At 40.4% G+C, this 23,245-nt stretch overlaps 1 protein-coding gene across 1 annotated transcript in view; it reads right to left on the reverse strand.

Moving 5' to 3' along the window:
- Nucleotides 1-252: 252 nt before the first annotated feature.
- Nucleotides 253-23,245, reverse strand: part of PKD1L1 (polycystin 1 like 1, transient receptor potential channel interacting) — a 186,103-nt gene continuing 163,110 nt past the window's right edge. Inside the window, exons 56-57 of the mRNA XM_033194210.1 lie at nucleotides 22,381-22,551; nucleotides 253-757 (exon numbers count right to left, since the gene is read on the reverse strand). Coding sequence (XP_033050101.1) covers nucleotides 734-757; nucleotides 22,381-22,551 — 195 coding nt within the window. The 3' untranslated portion in view covers nucleotides 253-733. The remainder of the gene's footprint in view (nucleotides 758-22,380; nucleotides 22,552-23,245) is intronic.

Here is a 23,245-nt window from a genome sequence, read left to right on the forward strand (position 1 = left end):
GTTTCCATGACGTGGAGGCACCTCCATCCCATTTATCCACTTCCACCCACTGTCACTGATATGCACGCCAAACCAAGCATTTTGAAACTATTTAGAATCCAAAAATATAGCACTCACTCCAAAATTAATAATCTCCTTAGCAAATTCTGATCTGAGCATGTAGGTTTTTAAATGGATTCAAAAACAGCAGCCCCAGATGACTTCAAAGTTCAGTTTGAATAACCATTTTATATTGAATTAGTACATCAGGAAAAATGAGTTATTAATCTAGCAAGATTCAACTGTTAAATTTACAAACTAAGGACTTTATTTCAAAAATCTTATTTAATTATTAGAATGTTAACCTGGTCTCTATCATCGCTTTTATTAGACCTAAAAGAAATTTCACAAGATACAAGGCTTTTAATACTCAGATTCAGTAAAATAAACAAATAAGACAACACGTAACTCTAGGGCAACTGGCAAATGAACCATTTGGAAGAAGGCTGGAGTTAGAATATTGTCCCACATCTGAACTCTCTGAATGGTGATTATGAGTAACAGTCTGATGACAGATAAACCTTGATTTTCATCCTGGTTTCTCATTTACTTGTTGCATGAACTGGAAAAATTAACAAAACTTCTTCGTATCTCAATTCTTCTCACCTGCAAAACCAGGATGTCTGCTAAAATTGACTGTTGGGTGTGTTAAGCAAAACAGGGTCCGTAGTGCCTGTGCAAGGTACCGGGCTCCTCAGAAGTCCTTGATGTCTGCTGGCTAAAAAGAAAAAATGAAAAACATACTGAAACAAATTCCAAATCAACCTGATATAAGTAGCAGAAGGAAAAATAAATCAGTATTTATATGTCATTGGGATGAAAAAAGGTTCAATGAAGCATAATCCTAATGGTGAAAGCTGGGAAGTGACACAGGTTATGGATAAGGTTTGAGACATCTATAAAATCAGAACGGAAGGTCTGTCCTTGAGAGACAAGATAGCGTACTGGTTCAGAGCTGGATTCTAGAGATTGTGTGCCTGGGTTCAATAGTAGCCTCGCCTGTTCATAGCTGTGTGACCTAGGACAAATTACCCTCCCTCTCAGTGTCTCATTTTGCTCAATCTTCAACGGAGCTAATAATAAAATATAGTCCACAGGGTTGTCATGATGATGAAAGTCATTAATACTTCTGAAGAATTTAGAGCAGGCCTGACTTATGGAAAGTACTAATATAAATAATATATATAAAATAACATACACCAGCTCCTCAGACAGCATTGCTTTGTTCAATGTTGTTCTGTTATAATCCTGATGAGGAAAAAAGTTAGTTTTGTTATATGTTTTTTCACTTAAAAATCATGATTTCCAGTTAAGTGTCGATGTACTCACTCTTACTACATATATAATATACACATACACATATATATGTGTATACATATATATATAATTTGTTAGCTGTCAATATAAAAAATTAAAAGTCACAAATAGACTATTTAACAAGTTTACATTCTTATTTTAAAGGGTATTGCAAAATCAGATGAAAGGCTAAATATTCCAGTTGAAAACTAGGCCACATAAATGAACAGACTATATATATTAATATATTATATTTTTATATATAGGCATATTTATATATGTGAAGGTCAGCAAACAAATATAAAAATACTAAACTTCACTAACCAAAGAAATCTGAATTTCAGGCCGGGTGCGGTGGCTCAAGCCTGTAATCCCAGCACTTTGGGAGGCCGAGACGGGCGGATCACAAGGTCAGGAGATGGAGACCATCCTGGCTAACACGGTGAAACCCCGTCTCTACTAAAAGATACAAAAAACTAGCCGGGCGAGGTGGCGGGCGCCTGTAGTCCCAGCTACTCCGGAGGCTGAGGCAGGAGAATGGCGTAAACCCGGGAGGCAGAGCTTGCAGTGAGCTGAGATCCGGCCACTGCACTCCAGCCTGGGAGACAGAGCCAGACTCTGTCTCAAAAAAAAAAAAAAAAAAAGAAATGTGAATTTCAGCAATGAGGTAAATAGCAATTTATCACATCAGTCTAAGACATAAAGGAAAGGGGATCCCCAGTATGAGTCACTGATTTTGGGGGGAAGAAACCTCCCTCCTTGCTGGTGAGAGAGTAAACTGAAAAAATACTTCTGGAGGGCAACTTAAATTGATGCCTAGCGTTCCATTACTGGAATGCTAAGCATGTGGGAATTATTTACATCCTATTGCTCAAGGTCATCACCAAAATCTGATTGCAAAAATTCAAAAAACTGCAACCTCAGCCATAAATGGGTTAATAATAATTATCAAAGTCCCAGCTTCAAAATGCATTCTGCCTGATCTTGCAGGGTTTTTTAAAGTTTTTTTCCTAAGAAAATAACTGGACAGGTGAGCAGCTATTTATTTGCTGTGTTGGTGGTCAAGCAGGCACAGTCTCTGCTGCCCCTCCGCACAGTCACCACCGCTGAGAGCCATGTGGGATGGCAGAGAGAGGGTAACAAGCACCCCAGGGCAAGTGTGTGGGTGCACTGAGGTCTTAAGACTGCTCTTCTCGTTTTGCCTTATGGCCCTTGTTCTTCCTTAGAGACGGATGAATGTCTCTGCGTGAGGAAAAGGAATGACAGCCAACAAGCTTGCTCAGGATTACTATTTTTTAAACAGCTTTATTGAAATATATTTGACAGGCTGGGCACAGTGGCTCATGCCTGTAATCCCAGCACTTTGGGAGGCTGAGGCAGGTGGGTCACAAGGTCAGGAGATCGAGACCACTTGGCCAATATGGTGAAACTCTGTCTCTACTTAAAAAAAAATATAAAAAATAGCCAGGCATAGTGTGGGCACCTGTAGTCCCAGCTACTCAGGAGGCTGAGGCAAGAGAATCACTTGAACCTAGGAGGCGGAGGTTGCAGTGAGCCGAGATGGAGCCACTGAACTCCAGCCTGGGCAACAGTGTGAGACTCCATCTCAAAACAAATAAATAGATAAATGAAAATAATGTATATATATATATATTATATATATATTTGACAGATAATAAACTGCACACACTTAAAATATACCATGTGATATATCTGTGTGTGTATATACATGTGTGTGTACATGTGTATGTATATACATATATATACACACACATATATAACTGTAAAACCATCACTATAATCAAGATCATCACCCCAAGTTGCCTCAGGCTTCTTTGTCATGTCTCCCTCTTGCCCAGCCCCACCCTCACCCTCAGACAACCAGGATCTGCTTTCTGTCACTCTCTATTACTTTCGCATTTCCTAGAGTTTTCTATGAATGGCAGCATTGTGTAGATACTCTTTTTGGTCTGGCTTTTTTCACTCAGCATAAATATTGTGAGGTTGTAACTATATTTCATATATTCAAAACATTAAGTAGAGATACGGAAGATACGTTTTAAAAAACAAAACTTTCAGAAATGAAAACTGCAATGTGTGAGAAAAATATGCTGCACGGGATTCAGGGAAGGTCAGACATCGCAAAAGACTCGCGACCTTGAGGATCAGCAATTTAAAATATTTAAAATGAAACACAGGGAGAAAAAAAGATGTTTTAAATGAAAAGAACACCAGTGAAGCTGTGGGACAACTTTAAGTGGCGTAATATACTTGCAGTTGAAGCCAGTAAAAGTGAGTTTTCTGATCTTGATGAAAACTATAAACCCCCAGATCCAAGAAGCTCAGCAAAAGCCATTCACCATAAACATGAAGACAACTAAGACACCAAGACACATTATAATCAAATTGCCCAAAACCAGAGACAAAGAGAATATCTTAGAAGCAGCCAGAGAAAGAAGACACTTTATATACGGAGAATGAAGATAATGTGATGTGAAGCAAAAACCAAGAGAATTGCAAGATAAATGAGCAAAGCCACACTTATAGAATGTGATTTCAACACCCCTCTCCCAGTGATTGACGGGACAAGCAGGAAGAAAGGCAGCAAGTGCCGGGCAGACCTGAACACCACCATCAGCTAAGTTGATCAAGGTGACATTTACAGAACACTTCGTTCAGCAACAGCAGGATACAAATCTTTTTAAGTTCAAATGAAACATCTGCCAAGTGAGATCATGTTTTGGGCCATCAAAACAAGTTTCAACAACATTCAAATGATTCAAGACACAGGATGTTCTCTGACCACCACAGAATAAAATTAGAAATCAGTTACATAAAGACATCAGGAAAATCTCAAAATACATACAAACTAAATAATAGACTTCGAAATCACCCATGAATCAAAGAATAAATCAAAAGGGAAATTAGAAAGTATTTTTATCTAAATAAAAATGAAAACATATCATTTTCATTCAGAGATGAATACTAACGCAGTACTCTGAGAGAAATCTGAAACACTAAATGCCTATATTAAAAGAAGAAAGGTCTTAAATGACCTCAGCTTTTATGTGAAAGACTATAAAAAGAAAAACAACTTAAACTCAATGTAAACAGAAGAAAGTAAATAATAAATAAATAAATAAATAATAAAGATCCAAGCAGAAACCAGTGCTATAGAGAACAGAAAAAAAAAAAAAAAAATAGAGAATATGAATGAAACCAAAAGCTAGTTCCTTGAGAAGATCAATTAAATGGATAAGCGTCTAGCCAGGATGATCAGAACAACAACAACAACAACAACAACAAACACGCAAATTGCCAATATCAGGAATGAGAGAGGTGACAACACTACACTTCTTACAGATAAAGGATAAAATGGACATATTATGAACAACTTTATGCCTATACATTTCACAACTGAGATGAAGTAGAAAAATTCCTTAATGATATACATTACCAAAGTTATCTCAAAAAGAAATAAATAAGCTGTATAGTCCTATACTTATTTAAAAATTGAATTCATAGTTAAAAAGTTTCTAATAAAAAACTTCAACTCTAGATGGCATCTCTGGCGAATTCTATCAAACATTTAAGAAATAGTTCTGATTCTAGTCAAACCCATCCAGAAAACTGAAGCAGAGAGATTATTTCCAAATGTATTCTAGGAGGACAGCATTATCCTGATACTCATATGAGATAAAGATATTACAAGAACAGTAACGAAAAAACAAAATTCAGGGTCCCCCATTGTCACTGGCTGCTTCTCCCTTGAGGAAGTCTCCTCCAGGTCTCTCAGCTCCAGCTCTGATGCACCCTGATTTGCTCCAGCAGCTGACTGAGCCTGGCCCCAAGCCTAGCACATCTCCACACCTGTTTGTTCATTTGCTTTTACTGGATTGTGAGATGGTTGAGGAATTTTCTTCTTCATACCCCAGTGCTGAGAACATAGTAGGTATCTGGTAAATATTATAGGATTCAGTTTTGAAGCTGGGAGGTAGGTTGAACATAAGTGTTAGCAGAATCCAATTCAACCTGGAATGCTGTGATAAACATATGAAATCAGGCCGGGCGCGGTGGCTCACGCCTGTAATCCCAGCACTTTGGGAGGCCGAGGCGGGCGGATCACAAGGTCAGGAGATCGAGACCATGGTGAAACCCCGTCTCTACTAAAAATACAAAAAATTAGCCGGGCGCGGTGGCGGGCGCCTGTAGTCCCAGCTACTCAGGAGGCTGAGGCAGGAGAATGGCGTGAACCCGGGAGGCGGAGCTTGCAGTGAGCCGAGATCGCGCCACTGCACTCCTGCCTGGGTGACAGAGCGAGACTCCGTCTCAAAAAAAAAAAAAAAAAAAAAAAAAACATATGAAATCTAACAGGAATAATAATTAAGAACTGTATTTATGACCACAAAATAAATAGCACCATTATGGAGAGAAAGGTACAGGAGCAAAGACATTGCTCAGCAATAAAATTTAAGGACGGAACAGGTTGGGAGGTGTTAAGACCTCCAAAGATCCTACTGGTTGACACTTAAATTTTTTTTTTTTTTTTTTTTTTTTGAGAAGGAGTCTTGCTCTGTCACGCAGGCTGGAGTGCAGTGGTGCAATCTTGGCTTACTGCAACATCTGCCTCCCAGGTTCAATTGATCTCCTGCCTCAGCCTCCTGAGTAACTGGGATTACAAGCATGAGCCACCACATTTGGCTAATTTTTGTATTTTTAGCAGAGATGGGGTTTTGCCATGTTGGCCGGGCTGGTCTGGAAATCCTGGCCTCAAGTGATCCGTCCACTTCAGCCTCCCAAAGTGTTAGGATTACAGGCGTGAGCCACCGTACCCAGCTGACACTTAAATTCTGACTATCCCAAATGATTAGTTTAAATTAATCATGATAATTCCATTTCACCACGATCAATTTAGGAATGAGTTTGAGGGAAAATATTCTTGGGGACTGCCTGAAAAAGTTTCCTCATATCTCATGATAAGACCGAGGGAGATGGTCTCTTCCTTCCATGGACATTTCATCTCTGGATGTGATCCCTGGACCTGTAGCAGATATCCTGCAACCAAGCAGGGTGTCCTCCATCCTGAGGCAAAGCTAGCACACAGCAGAATGCAAAGATGGCATCTGTCCTACCTCTCAACTCCTGGTTTTGTAGATAACATATTTCCTTGCAGTTTCAGTCAATTAGGGTCATGTTTTACATTATTTACAGTCAAAACCATTGTCAAAAGTTATAAATAATAATATAATTGGGGGCTGCATTAGTGTCAGCATAGTTTCTAAGGCAAGTGTGAAGCGTGAGAAATTATTCAGTAAAAGCCATGCTGCTGCTATAACACAGAGCCCCCAGATTCCTCAGAGCAAAACAGGATCAAGGTTTATTTCTCACATAAGCAGGGGAAAGTTGGCACAGTTCCCATCTTAGAAAGGTAGCTCTGTCATCTTCAGCACAAGGCTTCTTTCTAACCTTGCTCCAGGTATCACTTACGCTTGGGAAAGAAAAAAGAGCATGAGGCCGGGCACAGTGGCTCACGCCTGTAATCTCAGCACTTTGGGAGGCCAAGGTGGGCGGATCATGAGGTCAGGAGATCGAGACCATCCTGGCTAACACGTGAAACCCCGTCTCTACTAAAAACACAAAAAATAAGGCGGGTGTGGTGGTACGCGCCTGTAGTCCCAGCTACTCGGGAGGCTGAGGCAGGGGAATGGTGTGAAACTGGGAGATGGAGCTTGCAGTGAGCAGAGATCGCACCACTGCACTCCAGCCTGGGCGACAGAGAGAGACTCCATCTCAAAAAAAAAAAAAAAAAAAAACCAAAAGAAAAAAGAACGTGAAGAGGTGCCTGCCTGATGCCTTCAGGAGCAAGTTCAGAAGCAGGACACATTGCTCTGTGTAGGGGCTGTGTGGAGCTGCAGAGGGGGTGGCCTCAGTGCCTGGGCAGTAGCTGGGGCCTGGACAAAGCTTGGGCAGCGAGGGAGAGACAGATGGATGCTGGTAGCCATCAACATTCAGCACAGCACATATTTTTCCTAATCATGGTACTCCTGGACTATTGTTTATCATTAAGAGTAGACACAAGAAGTACAAACAAGGCCTGAGGAGAATCACCAGGAGCCAACCAGCAGAGGAGGTGACTCAAAGCCACGTCATGGGAGGATGGTGGTGGTGGGGGTTGATGGGGCTTAGGCTGGGGAAGGAAGACCACCAGCGCTGCCAAGGCGGGAGGAAGAACACAACACTTCCTCAAATGTGTGAGAGAAGTGTTGAAATGATTAATTCTGATTCCGGGGCGAAGACCTTCCGTTTGGTGGAGTTTACAGAGCAGGTTATGGCTCAACATCAGAAGGGAACAAAAGAATGACAGGGTGTTGAAGTCACTCATGATTAGAATAAAGAAACGCCAGTGAGTCACATGGAGATCATACAGACCTGGTGGCTCATCAAGGAGGTATTATAGCCCACAGACAGGTGAAGATGAAGAAAACATTTTCCCTTACAAACAATAATGCACCTGTATTTGATCTGCTGGAAAGGTCTTTGACCTGTGATTTACCAACTTCCAGTGTGCTTCAGTCCAGAGATAAGGGCAATTGAAATGAGACTATGTATTACTGATATATAGGAGAGTTATGATTTTAAAAGTCATCCTCATCTTGTATGAGATTCTTAGTTTCATAAGAATTTCAATTTCAGGGCTGGGCTTCAGCACATGAATGTCTTCTCTGACCCAGCATGCTGTGCAACAGGCTTGGACACTGACTTCCCACTGACCTCAAAGGCAGTGCTCTTCTTGAACTGGACTTATTTCAAATGCAAGGCAGAACTTTTTATTCTGGAAAGAATTGTGCCCACAGAACAGACAATGGCAATCATATCCTTTGTAAAAAACGATGTTCAGCTAACAGGTTGTTGTATTAGTAACTAAACTAGAAGCTCTTGTCCTATGGAGAGAATCTCAAGTCTTTGAAAACATATTCTCTCCTACCCTTCACTCAAGTCATTTATCTGCTCTGAAGAATGCCAAAAACACACCACCGTGTCCTGCCCAGGGCCACACACATTTCCACTTATTTTTTAGGCTAAGCAGCAAATATGGATCCAAAAGTGGAAGAAATCAGACACTGCTGATGGCAGATGTTTTGCCAGTAGGTCAGATGGCTGCATGGTTTTTATCAAGCAGGCCCCGTCACCTGAGAGCAGAGATCAAACGATCAAGGTAGTGTGTGTGGACAGCTTTTTGCAGCCACTGGCAGACTCAGTCTCCTTTGTCAGTTTCTGTCTGGGATGCGATGCTGTTCAAAATGCTGGCGAGCCTTTTGTGGTTAAATTATGCTGAAACATGGTGTGTTTTGAGGAGCAAGTTGTCAGCCAGCTCAATGATACCATCAGTGGGAGTAGTCCGTAACTCAGGCTCAGCTCCCATATATCTGTGTCTTGGTCAGATTCTCTAATCACTCTTCCACCCACATTTCTTGCTGGTATTCTCTATGAAGATATTTGGTTACTGATACAAACATATTACTCTTGTCCCAAATAACTCAGATGTTTTGAGCTTCTGAGAATGGCTGCACCTTTACAGAGTCTAAGATAACACAGGCTCTTCCCTCCACCCCTATTTGGGTTTTAGTCCAGCAGAAAGTGAACATATGGTGCAGGGCCCACAGATGAGGCCAGAATCTCATTAGGTAGAAATCTGAGCAATTCAGGATGTCCAACTGCTGCAGGAGCTCAGATGCCTTCATGCTTTGGAGCTTTCATTTATAAAAGATACTTGGGGAAAGGATAAACCATGGGTTGGGTGGGAGAAAGGGGGTGTCCAGAAAGAGCACTTGTTATACACATTTGTGACTGGACTATTCTCTTGTTTGCTAGAAAAATAATTAATATTTGCACTGGTTTTTAAGTTATTACCATTTTCAACTTATTGTAATTTTGTATGCTATAACAATCTTGTTATTGTTTAATTTTTTTTTTTTTTTTTTTTTACTTTGAGATAATTGCAGATTCACACACAGTTGTAAGACCTAATACAGAACACTCCTATGTACCTTTTACCAGGTTTTCCTCAATGGTCACATCTTGCAAAATTACAAAACAGTATCCGAGCCAGGATATTGACATTGATACAATTAAGGTAAAGAACATTCCATCACCAAGATCCCTTCTGCTGTCCTTTCATAGACTCACCTAAGCCTTCTTCCTTCCTTCCTGACTCCTGGCAACCACGAACTGCTTCCCATGTCTGTAATTTTGTCATTTTAAGAATGTTATATTGGTCTGGCACGGTGGCTCATGCCTGTAATCCCGCATTTTAGGAGGCCGAGGTGGGTGGATGGCTTGAGGTCTGGAGTTTGAGACTAGCCTGGCCAACAAGGTGAAACCCCATCTTTACTAAAAATACAAAAATTGGCCAGGCATGGTGCTGTGCACCTGTAGACCCAGCTACTTGGGGAGGCTGAGGCATGAGAATCACTTTAACCCGGGAGGTGGAGGTTGCAGTGAGTCGAGATTGTACCACTGTACCCCAGCCTGGGTGACAGAGTGAGACTATGTCTCAAAAAAAAAAAAAAAAAAAAAAGAATAATATAGTATGTAACCTTTTGAGTTTGGCTTTTTGCACTCAGCATAATTCTCTGGAGATTCACCCAGGTGGTTGTGTGGATCAATAGTCTTTTTGTCTTCATTGCTTAGTAGTATTCTATGATATGAAGGGACCACAGTTTGTTTAATCATTCACTCAGTGAAAGCTATTTCCAGTTCAGAGGTGTCACAAATAAAGCTGCTGTGAACATTCATGTGCAGGTTTTTATGTAAACCTAAGTCTTCACTTCTTTGGGATCTGTGATCCAGATAATTTCTGGGCGATAATTTTCATGTTTCATTTTATAAGAAACTGCCAGACTATTTCCCATAGTTGCTGTACCATTTTACATTCCCACCAGCCATGTATGAGTGATGTGGTCGCTGCATTCTTTCCAGCATTTGGTGTTGTCACTATTTTTTATTTTAGTCTTTCTAAGGTATGTAGTGATATATCATTATGGTCTTAATTTTCATTTCCCTAACGGCTAGTGAAAGTCACATCTTTTCATGTGTTTGCCATTTGTACATCTTCAGTGAAATGTCTGTTCATCTTTTTGGTCTGTTTTCTAATTAGATTATTTGCATTTTTACTGTTGAATTCTGAGGCTTGGCTTCTTTATATATTGTAGATATTAGTTCTTTGTTGACTATGTGATCTGCAAATATTTTCCTCCAGTCTGTAGAGGATTGTCTTTCCATCTCTCAACAAAGTCATTTGCAGAACAAAAGTTTTTTCTTTTTTTTGTTTTGAGACAGAGTTTCGATCTGTCGCCCAGGCTGGAGAGCAGTGACATGATCTTGGCTCACTGCAAGCTCTGTGCCTCCTTGGGTTCATGCTATTCTCCTGCCTTAGCCTCCCAATTAGCTGGGACTACAGGCACCTGCCACCACGCCCGGCTAAATTTTTTGTATTTTTAGTAGAGACGGGGTTTCACCATGTTAGCCATGATGGTCTTGAGTTCCTGACCTCGTGATCCGCCCGCCTCAGCCTCCCAAAGTGCTGGGATTACAGGCGTGAGCCACCACACTCCGCCAGAACGAAACATTTTAATGTTTAAAGTTCCAATTTCTGATTTCCTCCTGTTTTTTCCTCCCCCAAATTTTACAGTTTCATGTTTTGTATAAAACATTGTTCATGATCCATTTTGAGTTACTTTTGTATATGGTATGAGGTATAGGTCCAAGTTCTTTTTGTTTTCTTTTGCTTTTGGATATTCAATTGCGTCAGTAACATTGTCAAAAATGCTATTTTTCCTTAAATGAAGTGCTTCAGCACCTTTGTCAAGATGAATCTGGCATACTTGTGTGAGTTCATTCTGAGATCTCTATTTCTGGGATCTATTCTGTTCCAAGGATCTTTGTCTCTTCCCCTCTGTCAGGACCACATGGTGTTGACTGCTGTGGCTGCATAGTATAGTATAACCACCTTCTGTGCAAGGCATCCAGTTCCTCCCCTCTCCACTCTGACCCACCATCCAAGAAACCAGCTGCCTATGAGAGTTATAAATTATGTCACCCACAGCTTTTGAAAAAAGACGCTCAACTTCTGCAGGGTGCAGGGTGTTGGTAGGTCCTTCAAAGGTCAGTGCATATTTCTCAACTTTAATAATCACATTTCCTTACTCCTGCCTGGCAACAGGACCAGGATGTTTGTCAAAAAAATGCAGTAACTTATGAAAGTAGAGATTGCAAGGAGGCCCTGGCAAGCACAAATCTCTGGAAAATTATTCAACTCAGGACAGTTACAGCAGAAACTTTCCTAAGGTCTCTACTTTTTCAAGGACAAGAACTAGAATTTCAGTAACACTTAAATTGATTCTAAACTAGCAAGAGAAGCCAGAAAGAAGGTCACCATGAGAAAAGAGTTCCTTCCTACAGTCCCACAGATTTGTACAACCTCATTCTATATTTACTTGAATTCTGAAGATCAGATAGAATACATCCCCACACCGGTGTAGTGAATGATGGCATTAGTACACCCATGTGTACTAGCTGTAACTTGGATCCTCTGTCTTCCACTCAAGAAAAGTCTACTGGGATACTGGTTGAGTGAACATGGCTTTGTAATAGGGAAACCCTTGGATCTGCTCTAATTTTTCCTCTCCTTGGTCCTACTTAAAACCAATTAATTGTCAAGTCTTTCAACTATATGTTGAGTAATAAATTATTCAAGACACAGCTAAGAGTGCAAAACCAGTGGGGACTGCTGTGCTAGATTTTACCAAAGATAGACACTCACTCCCAAACCACTGGGGAAATGGATTCGATCTTTACTAACGGTGTTGTGCTGGTGACATGGATGAAGTATGTCTTTGGGATTATTATGTGATTTTTATCCCTTGAGAATGAGTCACTTACCCAAGGAGGAGGCAACAGGAGCTCCTGACCTCAGAGGCTCTCCTACATTCCTGCGTTCTGTAACTTAGAAAGCCAATGGGAGTATACATTGATAGCTATATAGTATTTTAGGGAAGACCCAATCGTATTTCTATTGAAAAGTACTATTTTTTTTTTTTTTTTTGAGACGGAGTCTCGCTCTGTCGCCCAGGCTGGAGTGCAGTGGCCGGATCTCAGCTCACTGCAAGCTCCACCTCCCGGGTTCACGCCATTCTCCTACCTCAGCCTCCCGAGTAGCTGGGACTACAGGCGCCCACCACCTCGCCCGGCTAGTTTTTTGTATTTTTTAGTAGAGACGGGGTTTCACTGTGTTAGCCAGGATGGTCTCGATCTCCTGACCTCGTGATCCGCCCGTCTCAGCCTCCCAAAGTGCTGGGATTACAGGCTTGAGCCACCGCGCCCGGCCTGAAAAGTACTATTTAAAATGGCAAAAAATCATCTTTTGTTATTACTTGATCTTTTCCACAAAGAACTCAGATAATCTACTTGTTTTATAATTTTAATGATAATCAACATATACTAACATACAAATATCATTCTTATAAAAGCATTTCTAAATTAAGATCTATATGGAGTAAAAAAGAAGAGTTTGCTAATTTTTTGAGTATTTCGTTTTACTTTTGTCAGATGAGTAAAATTAAATTTTTCCAAAAGCTGGAGTTAATAGAAAACTATAATACGTGTCTTCAAATATTTACATTTGCTTAAATGTATTTGTTATGGATTGAATTGTTCTTCCTCCAGAACAAAAAAGGATGTTAAAATGCTAACCCTCGGTACCAGTGAATGTGACCTTATTTTGCTGATGACCAAGTTAAGACAAGGTCATTAGGGTGGGTCCTAATCCAATACGATTGTGTCCTTATAAAAAGAGAAAATCTGGACACCTAGGGAGAATGCCCTGTAAAAATGAGACTTATACTGCCACAAGCCAAGGAGCTAAGGGAAGCTGGGAGAGGCCTAGAACAGATCCTTCGCCAGGACCTTCAGAGGGAGCATGGCCCTGCTGACACCCTGATCTTGGACTCCTGGCCTCCAGACTGTAAGAGAATAAATTTCTGTTTGTGGCACTTTGTCATGGCAGCCCTAGCAAACTAATGCAGTATTTTACATATCTTTTGAGAAATAATTGTAGTTTGCAAGACTCCAAATTGAAATAGAAACCTCAAAAAGAAGTCAGCTGACAGTGTATTTTAGTCTTTGAGAATTCAAGTTTCTTGAACCCTGCTAGGAGACAATTTGGCTCAAGTAAATGAATTATGTGTTCACAGTCATACAGAAGCCCTGGTCTATAGCCTTAGTGCCTCGAGTGCCATTCTAGCACACATCTAAATAAAAGGGATTAACAATAATATATCAACTTCATTGGAGCTATGTCTGCCAGGAAGGAATGAATCAGTAGCCACAGAAACATTCCTGCTTGTGAAGTCATCCCGGGAAGACTAAGTATAATCCATGAAAGCAGAGAGAATTCGTTTCAGAAAGCTGTCTGCTTCAACATTTCTCTTTAGGTTTTAAGTTATTCTCACTTCTATTATATTAAGTATTTGTAAGCCGTATCTAGTTCTTTTAAATTTAATTAGCTTTTCTCGTGATGTCCATCATGGGAAAAATTCTAAGACATACTTAGAAACATAGAAAAGCTTAGAAAAAACAGTAAGAACCATTAAAACAAATCATATCTCACAGCCATGACTTTATCATTTTGTCATCTCTTTGCCTGGGTAATATAATAGCTTCTTTTTTTTTTCTGAGATGGAGTTTCACTCTTGTTGCCCAAGCTAGAGTGCAATGGTGCTATCTCGGCTCACTGCAACCTCCGCCTCCCAGGCTCAAGCGATTCTCCTGCCTCAGCCTCCGGAGTAGCTGGGATTACAGAGGCCCCCCAACCATGCCCAGCTAATTTTTTTGTATTTTTAGTAGAAACGACGTTTCACCATGTTGGCCAGGCTGGTCTCGAACTCCTGACCTCAGGTGATCCGCCTGCCTCAGCCTCCTAAAGTGCTGGGATTACAGGCATGAGCCACTGTGCCCAGCCCACAATAGTTTCTTTTTAAAAGCGTTTCACTTGGAAATAATTTTAAACTTAACAAGAAAGTTACAAGAATAATTCTGAAGCACTCAGCTACCCTTTCCAGAGCCACCTATTAGAATTTCCCCATGCTTGCTTTATTAGTTGCCCTTTTCTATCCATATACATCATCCACCGCTTCTTTTTGCTCACTAACCAGTTCAGTAAATATTTACTGAGTGCTGGGCTCTGTGGAAGCCACAGTGGTGGAGAGAAAGTCATGAGAACTCAGCTAGCAAGGGCAGAACCAGGATGTGAGAGCAGGTGAAAATGATCATTTTTAGTTAAGTCCAGGAATATACTGGTCCTTAACATACTGAATGAAGTCTGGGAATTATGGAGTGCATTCTTTCTGAGCATATTTCATTTGAACTTGATGTTTGCATCCTTACTGACCCCTCTCGGCTTCACATGAAGAAACACTTCGTAACATAGGTCCAAGTGGATACAAAAGTTGCTCAGGTTTTTGTCCATAATTTTGAGATTTGTATTTTCCAATTCCAGGAATATAATGTTTTCTGAGTGGACATAGTTCACTTTCAAGTCAATGTTGTTCATCTTTGGATCCCCAGTCTCTAAAATTGTGCCTGGCACAAAATTACTTGAGGAATGCATGAAACGTGAAACTCTTACTAGTCTCTATTAAAGCTATGGAGAGCACTTACAGCATGTAGACACAAACTCCTTTAACTGCTTTACCTCTCTCAGCGGTCTCATGGGAAAGGCTCTACTAGTGTCCTCCTTTTACAGAGTAGGATGTAAAGACACAAAGAAGTTAAGTCGCTTTCCCATAGTCGCCCAGTCACGCTCCACAGTTGCTCAACCCTCAGACCTGCCTGACTTCCATGTTTATCAGCAGGAGTTGGGGCATCTCTAGGGCATCATACCTTCTGCACGTTCAGGCCAAGTTGATATTTCCCTTTTTTTTAAAGGGAGTCTCACTCTGTCGCCCAGGCTGGAGTGCAGTGGCGCAATCTCAGCTCACTGCAACCTCTGCTTCCCTGGTTCAAGCGATTCTCCTGCCTCAGTCTCCTGAGTAGCTGGGATTATAGGCACCCATCACCATACCTGGCTAAGTTTTGTATTTTTAGGAGGGATGGAGTTTCACCATGTTGACCAAGCTGGTCTTGGACTCCTTACCTCAAGTGATCTACCTGCCTCGGCCTCCCAAAGTTCTGGAATTAGGTGTGAGGCACTGCACCTGGCCAATATTTCATTTTAAAAAGCCCTTTCTAGCCTGTTTCTTCCTCAAGGATTCAAACTTAGTGTTCAGATACATTGCATTATCCATTAGAAAATACTGAAGTCAATGAAGATTCAGTAAGTTTACAGAACCCAACTATAATTACAAAAACTTCCAGATTTGAGGGAGTTCAGTAAATTTCTTTGACAGTCACCTGTGATGGGGGCTATGTAAATGCATTGGGAAAAGCTAAGTATTCTAAATCTTCTCATTATTCTACAAACTGGCAAGTTAAAGGAAGAAGCTGAGAGAAAATTCACCCTCTTGATGGCTTCCTGCTCCTGAGTAACACTGACGGCAAAGTTCAGAGCACAAAGTTGCTGAAAAGAGTGGCTGTGGACTGTGGCACGCCAGTCTTCACAAATTGCGTTGGAGACCCCAAATGTGAAAGGGAAGGCAGATTTTCCACGGTTATAAAACACATCTCACCTTCCTCCTGGCAGGTAGGTGTTAGGAATTACACTGAAAAAAATATAGACAAAAATTCTCTAGAAGAGACTCTGTGCTCTGAGGTCAGGCACTCCCCTCTGGATGTTCCTGCCTTACGCAATGGTATTCACAAAAGCAAATCAAGAGGAAGATATGTGGAGGAAAAACCCTTCTGACATCTCTAAATTGCATCGACTGACTAGTGGCCCAGCCAGCTCCTGTAAAGTGGTGAGTCATCGCAGTAGAGAAGAGGCCCGAGCAGGGAGCAGGGCAAGAGCTCGGAGGTCCTTCTGTGCAAGCAGCAGCAGCCCCCGGCTGGGAGCTCTCCTCGGGGTCCAAGGCTACATAGCTGAGAGGCCACAGAGTGCCAAGAACCATTAAGGGGCCGAGCTGGCAAGGGGGAGGATGTGGGGGCTGGCAACTCACCGCATTTTGTTGCCATGAGTCACTTAAAAAATACAAAGAACAATATGATTTGTAGGTGGTTATTGATAGCTCCAGGCATCCAATCCTTCTAGTTTATAAAGATACAAATCTTAATTATTAATGGTTAAGATGAAGAAACAAATGCCTTGAAGTTAGGAAATTCAAACGAATTGTTTCCTCAGATCACCTCACACAAAAGACGGTCTGTTCTGTAAAGTCCAGCTTGCTTGGCCTATTCCAAGACCAGTGACATTCCTGCTTCTTTCCCAGGGAGGCCAGCTAAACTCATGTTGCAGAAACTTGAGTTCTGCAGGCAGAAACCCACCTGGGAGCCAGGTGAGAGAGACCCACCCTTGGCAGCATTAACTTTTTGCCAAACATACTTTTGATAAATACCCCATAAAGTGATAGTCCAGAAAGCACTGTGTTTTCCTGTGGAATGAAACCAAAGTTACGATTGCATTGCTGCCAAAAACGTCCCACTCATACACAAGAAGAGTAAGTCATAAGGGCAAAGACAGCACCTACAAGCCTCCAGCATCATTTGAGGGAAATTCTTTTCTCAGCCATAGGAAATTAGTATAGATTACTATATATTGTAACTGTATAAGGACTCACAGTAGTGTGTGTTGTGTATATAAAAGACAGCCCAACCATATTATAAATTTAAAGTTCTTGCTAGCTCTATGAGCTATTAAATATATAAACAAATTAAGTGGGTTTATAGGAAAGAGATGAGGCATACCCCTTTAAAATGCTGTGGTGGGACTTTGTTTTCATTTTTTCATTTTTTTCTTTTTTGAGACAGGTTTTCACTCTGTTGCCCAAGCTGGAGTACAGTGGCATAATCATGGCTCACTGCAGCCTTGACTTCCCCAGCTCAAGTGATCCTCCCACCTCAGCCTTCCAAGTAGCTGGGACTAGAGGTGTGTGCCACCACACCTGGCTAATTTTGTAGTTTCTGTACAGACAAGATCTCATCATGTTGCCCAGACTGGTCACGAACTCCTGGGCTCAAGTGATCCTCCAGTCTTGGACTCCTAAAGTGCTTGTATCGTAGGCAGGAGCCACTGTGTCTGGCCTGTTGTAGGACTTTTGAATTGACAATCTTTTTGTCCTTAACCTTAGTAGTAAAGGCTCTGATGTTGTATTATTAAATATAATACTAGCATTTAACTTGAGCTATATTCCTATTTTTTTAAAAAATCACTTTCATTTTTATTAAGAATACATTTTAAAAATTAGGAATGAATGTTGAATTTTATCAAATGCAGCCATGGAAAAAATAAAATGATAGTTTTCTCCCTGTTTGGTGAAGGGTTATTAATATAGTCTTATTTTATTTCATTTATTTTTATTTATTATTTCATTTATTTTTATTTCATTCATTTATTTTTATTTTATTTATTCTATTGCCTAGGCTGGAAACGCAGTGGCGTGATCTCTGTTCACTGCAACCTCCACCTTCCAGGTTCAAAAGATTCTCATGCCTCAGCCTCCTGAGTAGTGGTGATTATAGGCATGCACTACACTGGGCTATTTTTTGTTGGCCAGGCTGGTCTCGAACTCCTGGCTTCAAGTGACCCACCTGCCTTGGCCTCCCAAAGTGCTGGGATTACAGGTGTGAACCACCACACCCGGCCCAGATATATACATATATATTTTTTATTTTATTTATTTTTTATTTTTTGAGATGGAGTCTCACTCTGTCACCCAGGCTGGAGTGCAGTGGCAGGATTTCGGCTCACTGCAAGCTCCACCTCTTGGGTTCACGCTATTCTCCTGCCTCAGCCTGTAGCTGGGACTACAGGTGCCCGCCACCACATCCGGCTAATTTGTTTTGTATTTTTAGTAGAGATGGGTTTTCACCGTGCTAGCCAGGATGGTCTTGATCTCCTGATCTCGTGATCTGCCCACCTTGGCTTCCCAAAGTGCTGGATTACAGGTGTGAGACACTGTGCCCAGCAAAATACCACAAGATTTTTTACAGGTATTGACAAACTGATTCTAAAATTTATATGAAAAGCAAAGGAACTAGAATAGCCTAAACAATTCTAAAAATGATGAGCAAAGTCAGAGGATGGACACTACTAATATATTTTTAATATTGAAACATTTATATCCTGATTTAATACTCATATGACCATGGGATATAATTTTCTGAATCTGCTGCTGGATTCTATTTGTTAATGTTTTGTTTAGATTTTTGATATCACAACTCAGTAAGACTGACATGTAATTTTATTTTTAATTTGGAATATTTTTGTCCAGTTTTTAGATCAATAAATTGCTTGTTTCATAAAAACACATTCAGAAGCGTTTCTTCTGTCTCTGCTGTGGCACAGTTTGAAGATTGTTCTGGACTTACGTGCTTCTTAACAGCTTGGTGTATTTTCTTTGTAAAACCATCTGGGGCTGGTGCTTTTGGAGGGACAGAACTTCAAATACTATTTCAGGTTTCTGTCTCTACTCAAGTCAGCTTGTTGCATAATGAACACTGACTGATAAGTGTTCTCTCCTTCCAAAATTTTATAATTTATTTAATTTCCTTGAGGTTATTTTCTGTTTCTCATTTTTATTTTGTATATGTATTGTACTCACTTTGTTCATCATATTTAGATATGTTAGCCAATAATTTGTCAATTTAGTTGTTTGTAAAAAGAATCATCTCTTGGATTACTTCATTTTGCTATTGAGTTCATTAAATTATACTTTCATCCCCTCAACTTCTTCCCTTCTGATTTGCTTAGCGTGTGTGTATATTTGTGTGTGTTGTGAATTTTTCCGATTTGAGTTGTACACATACTTAGTTTACTTTTATTTGTTGTTGTTCCACATTACATACCATAGGTTTTCATCTGTCAGTGCTTTCTGTGAAGCACTAATTAGCAATATACATGGTCCTTTGTTTGTTTTAATCCTATCATCAAAAAATAATATATACCTTATGGTTTAAATATAAATACATAAAATTATCTTTCTTCTAAAATTTTTAATTAAATTCTTTCTTTTTTATGTTACAAATATAGTAAATACTATCCCATCTTTTTTTCCTCTATATAAATCCTCTATTTTATTTATTTTTTTATTCATTTATTTTTGAGGCAGAGTCTCACTCTGTTGCCCAGGTTGGAGTGCAGCGGTGTGATCTCGGCTCACTGCAACCTCCGCCTCCCAGGTTCAAGCGATTCTCTTGCCTCAGCCTCCCGAGTAGCTGGGACTACAGCTGCGTGCCATTATGCCCGGCTAATTTTCTGTATTTTTAGTAGAGACAGAGTTTCACTGTGTTAGCCAGGATGGCCTCTATCTTCTGACCTTGTGATCTGCCCGCCTAGGCCTCCCAAAGTGCTGGGATTACGGGCGTGAGCAATTGCACCCGGTCGAATTTTTCTTTTTTTTACAAAATTGGTCATTATATTTCCTTTTCTTAAAAATTATGTTTTTCCTATCATTTGCCCAATTTTCATATGCATATTTAAACAGTTTTTTATTATTAAAACAACAATAATAGCTGCTAAATACCTTAAATTATTTCAAATCACTTGGAGGTGACTTGATTTTTGGGGGTAGGAGGTATCTGGGTGTCAGTAAGATTATCTTCTTGAAGTCCAGTGACTTTATTAGGGTGTGTTTTAGTTCAGTCTTTTTTTTTTTTTTTTTTGAGATGTGGTCTCACTCTGTCACCTAGGTTGGATCACTGCTCACTGCAGCCTCTACCTCCTGGACCCCAGTAATCCTTCCATCTCAGCCTCCTGAGTATCTGGGACCACAGATGTGTGCCACCCCACCCAGCGAATTTTTTTTTTTTTTGGAGATGGGGTTTCACTGTATTGCTCAGGCTGGTCTTGAACTCCTGGGCTCAAGCGATCCTCCTGCCTTGGCATCCCAAATGCTGGGATTATAAGCATAAGCCACTACAGCCACCCCTGTTCTAGTTTTTTTGTTTTTTTTGTTTTTTTTTTTTGAGACAGAGTCTTGCTCTGTCGCCCAGGCTGGAGTGCTGGAGTGCAGTGGCGCAATCCCTGCTTATTGCAAGCTCCGCCTCCTGGGTTCATGCCATTCTCCTGCCTCAGCCTCCGGAGTAGCTGGGACTACAGGTGCCCGCCACCACACCTGGCTAATTTTTTGTAGTTTTTAGTAGAGACGGGGTTTCACTGTGTTAGCCAGGATGGTCTCGATCTCTTGACCTCGTGATCTGCCTGCCACAGCCTCCCAGAGTGCTGGGATTACAGGCGTGAGCCACCGTGCCTGGCCCCCATATTCTAATTTTAATCGATGTGAATCCATTCTTCCCTGGGACACAGTTCCTTTTTAAATATATAGGTCTATATCTCTTTTCCAGTAAAGTCTTTTAAAATTATATTAAAAATTTTTTTTCTGTTCAAATTTTCTGGGCTTTTTTAGGGGAGACACTAATTATAGATACCCTTTCCATGTTTTATGCACATTCTTCCCGGTCTGATTTCCATGTGTATTAATTTTCCTAAAATCAATTTTAACTTTTTTTTCAGAATTTTCTCAAATATGTCATCCACATAGTTTATTCTCTTTTCTGTGAATCCATTTGCTTTATTTTATTTTCCATTTCTTTCCTCAACTCTGTTAATTCATTGTCTTTTTATTTCATCTTAGAGTTCTTACATCTTGACTTCAAACTGTCATTTCAAAGAAACATTTTTTTTCCATTAATTTACCTTTTGTGTGGAGAACATCTCGGTTACAATTTTTATCTGTTGACGGCAAATGTTTTCAAAGTTATCCCCTTCATCTTCACTTTTGGTCATTTGTACATACTGCTTTTTCCTGAAGCAGATTTGCATAGATCCAATACTTAAATAATTATTTTTTAATTATTATTACTTTTATATATATTATTATATAAATTATGTATATTATATATATATTATTATATACTTTTATTATTATTACTCCTCTCTACATGTGGAAGTTCATCTTTTCATAAAGGTGTTATTCCCTGGGTTGTTGTGAATTAGGGCCAGAGAAGGGCTGGGGCAGAGAGCTTGTAGCAGGTACCTCATGTTCTCCTCTGCCTTCAGAGAGCTCCTTCATTGCCACTCAGCCATGTGAACATGACTGCTATGGGCCAGCAGAGTACCTCTCTGGATCTCAGGGAAGTTACCACTGGAAGCTATTTATTGTCAGGGCACAGCAATCATTTTTCTTTTTCACTATGTACCTGGCACGTGGTATGTCTATTTGTGTTGATTTTTCTATAGTTTGCAAGTAGTGTGACTCTAGGTCTGTGAATCACCAATAGTTCCTCCTCTAGGCAGCTGCATCAACACACAGCTTCCTACAAAGATGGCTTCCTGCATGTTTTGTCCTTCAGTCCTATGTCCCAGGAACTCTGTGGCATTAGGGTTCAGGGAGATTCCTCAAACTCTTTTGTGCTCTATAATCTTTTCTTCTAAACCAGGGGCCTTTTGTTGGCTCCTCCAGACACACTGTCTGACTTGGAGAATTCTGTGTGCTCTTGGAAATAGTAGCATCCTATCTCCTTTTGATCTAATTTTTACTGTTCTTGGAATCCATTGTTGGGATTACTAGTCATATTCTGGGGCAGATTTCTGTTTTTTCATTTCTGGGAAGATCCAGTTTCCATTTCTCTTTCTCAATCTCCTTGCTGATTTCAGTTGTAATCAGAAATAAGGGGCAGGTAGATACTTATGCTACCATTTTAAACTGGAAGTCACATCATGGACTTTACTAAGTGGTTCTTTAGTTTTGGCCAGAGCATATCTTATCAGCAGTATGATCCCTAGAGAATATTTATGCAAATTGACCTTAAAATTTGGAAAAACAACTATTCCAAAACTCCTTTAGAACTTAAATTGCTATAAAGAAAATTGACATAAATAATTTTGCATGGTCTTACCTCAGTAGCTTGTTTACTAGAAATGTCCACCAAGGGACTCTCTTCTGCCCTTGACTCCCCTGTGCTGTTGGATGTGTTTTCCAGAAGAGGGAGTTGTAGGCTGTCGGACAAACCATTAATCTTCATCAGAAGTTCGTCTAATAGACTTGCAAATTCATCCAAGTAGTAATTCTGAAGGGAAGAAAGTTAGATTAGTAAATGCATTCAAGAATCTCACTATCCCTCTTCCCTCATTATGCAAAGCATTTAGGGGTACTATCTGTAGACAGTATTGGGCTATGTTAGGAAGCATACTGACCCTGCCTGCAGTTAGAAGACCTGGGTGCTAGATGTGCTCTTATGTCTCTATATCTCAGTGCTTCAATAATAATGTACATATACATATATGCATGTAAATGCTACAGTTAATAATGCCTACATAAAAAATTATTGAATGGATTTAAAGGCAATAATGCATAGTGCTACTATGGGAAAATGAGGTCATTCTTTCATCCCTTCAATTAATAAGTCTTTATTGAGCACTGTTAAAAAAAAAATAAGGCAATAATGAATGGGGAAGCACATGACAGAGAGTAAAGCCCTATCAAAATGTACAGTACCATGATTTTCTTTTTTTTTGAGACAGAGTCTCACTCTGTCACCCAGGCTGGAGTGCAGTGGCACAATCTCAGCTCACTGCAAGCTCTGCCACCCGGGTTCACGCCATTCTCCTGCCTCAGCCTCCCGAGCAGCTGGGACTACAGGCGCCCACCAACACACCCAGTTAATTTTTTTTTTACATTTTTAGTAGAGATGGGGTTTCACCATGTTAGCTAGGATGGTCTCGATCTCCTGACCTCATGATCCACCCGTCTTGGCCTCCCAA

Source organism: Trachypithecus francoisi, unplaced genomic scaffold (genome assembly GCF_009764315.1).
Source record: "Trachypithecus francoisi isolate TF-2019V2 unplaced genomic scaffold, Tfra_2.0 Lachesis_group4, whole genome shotgun sequence".
Lineage (NCBI taxonomy): Eukaryota > Metazoa > Chordata > Mammalia > Primates > Cercopithecidae > Trachypithecus > Trachypithecus francoisi.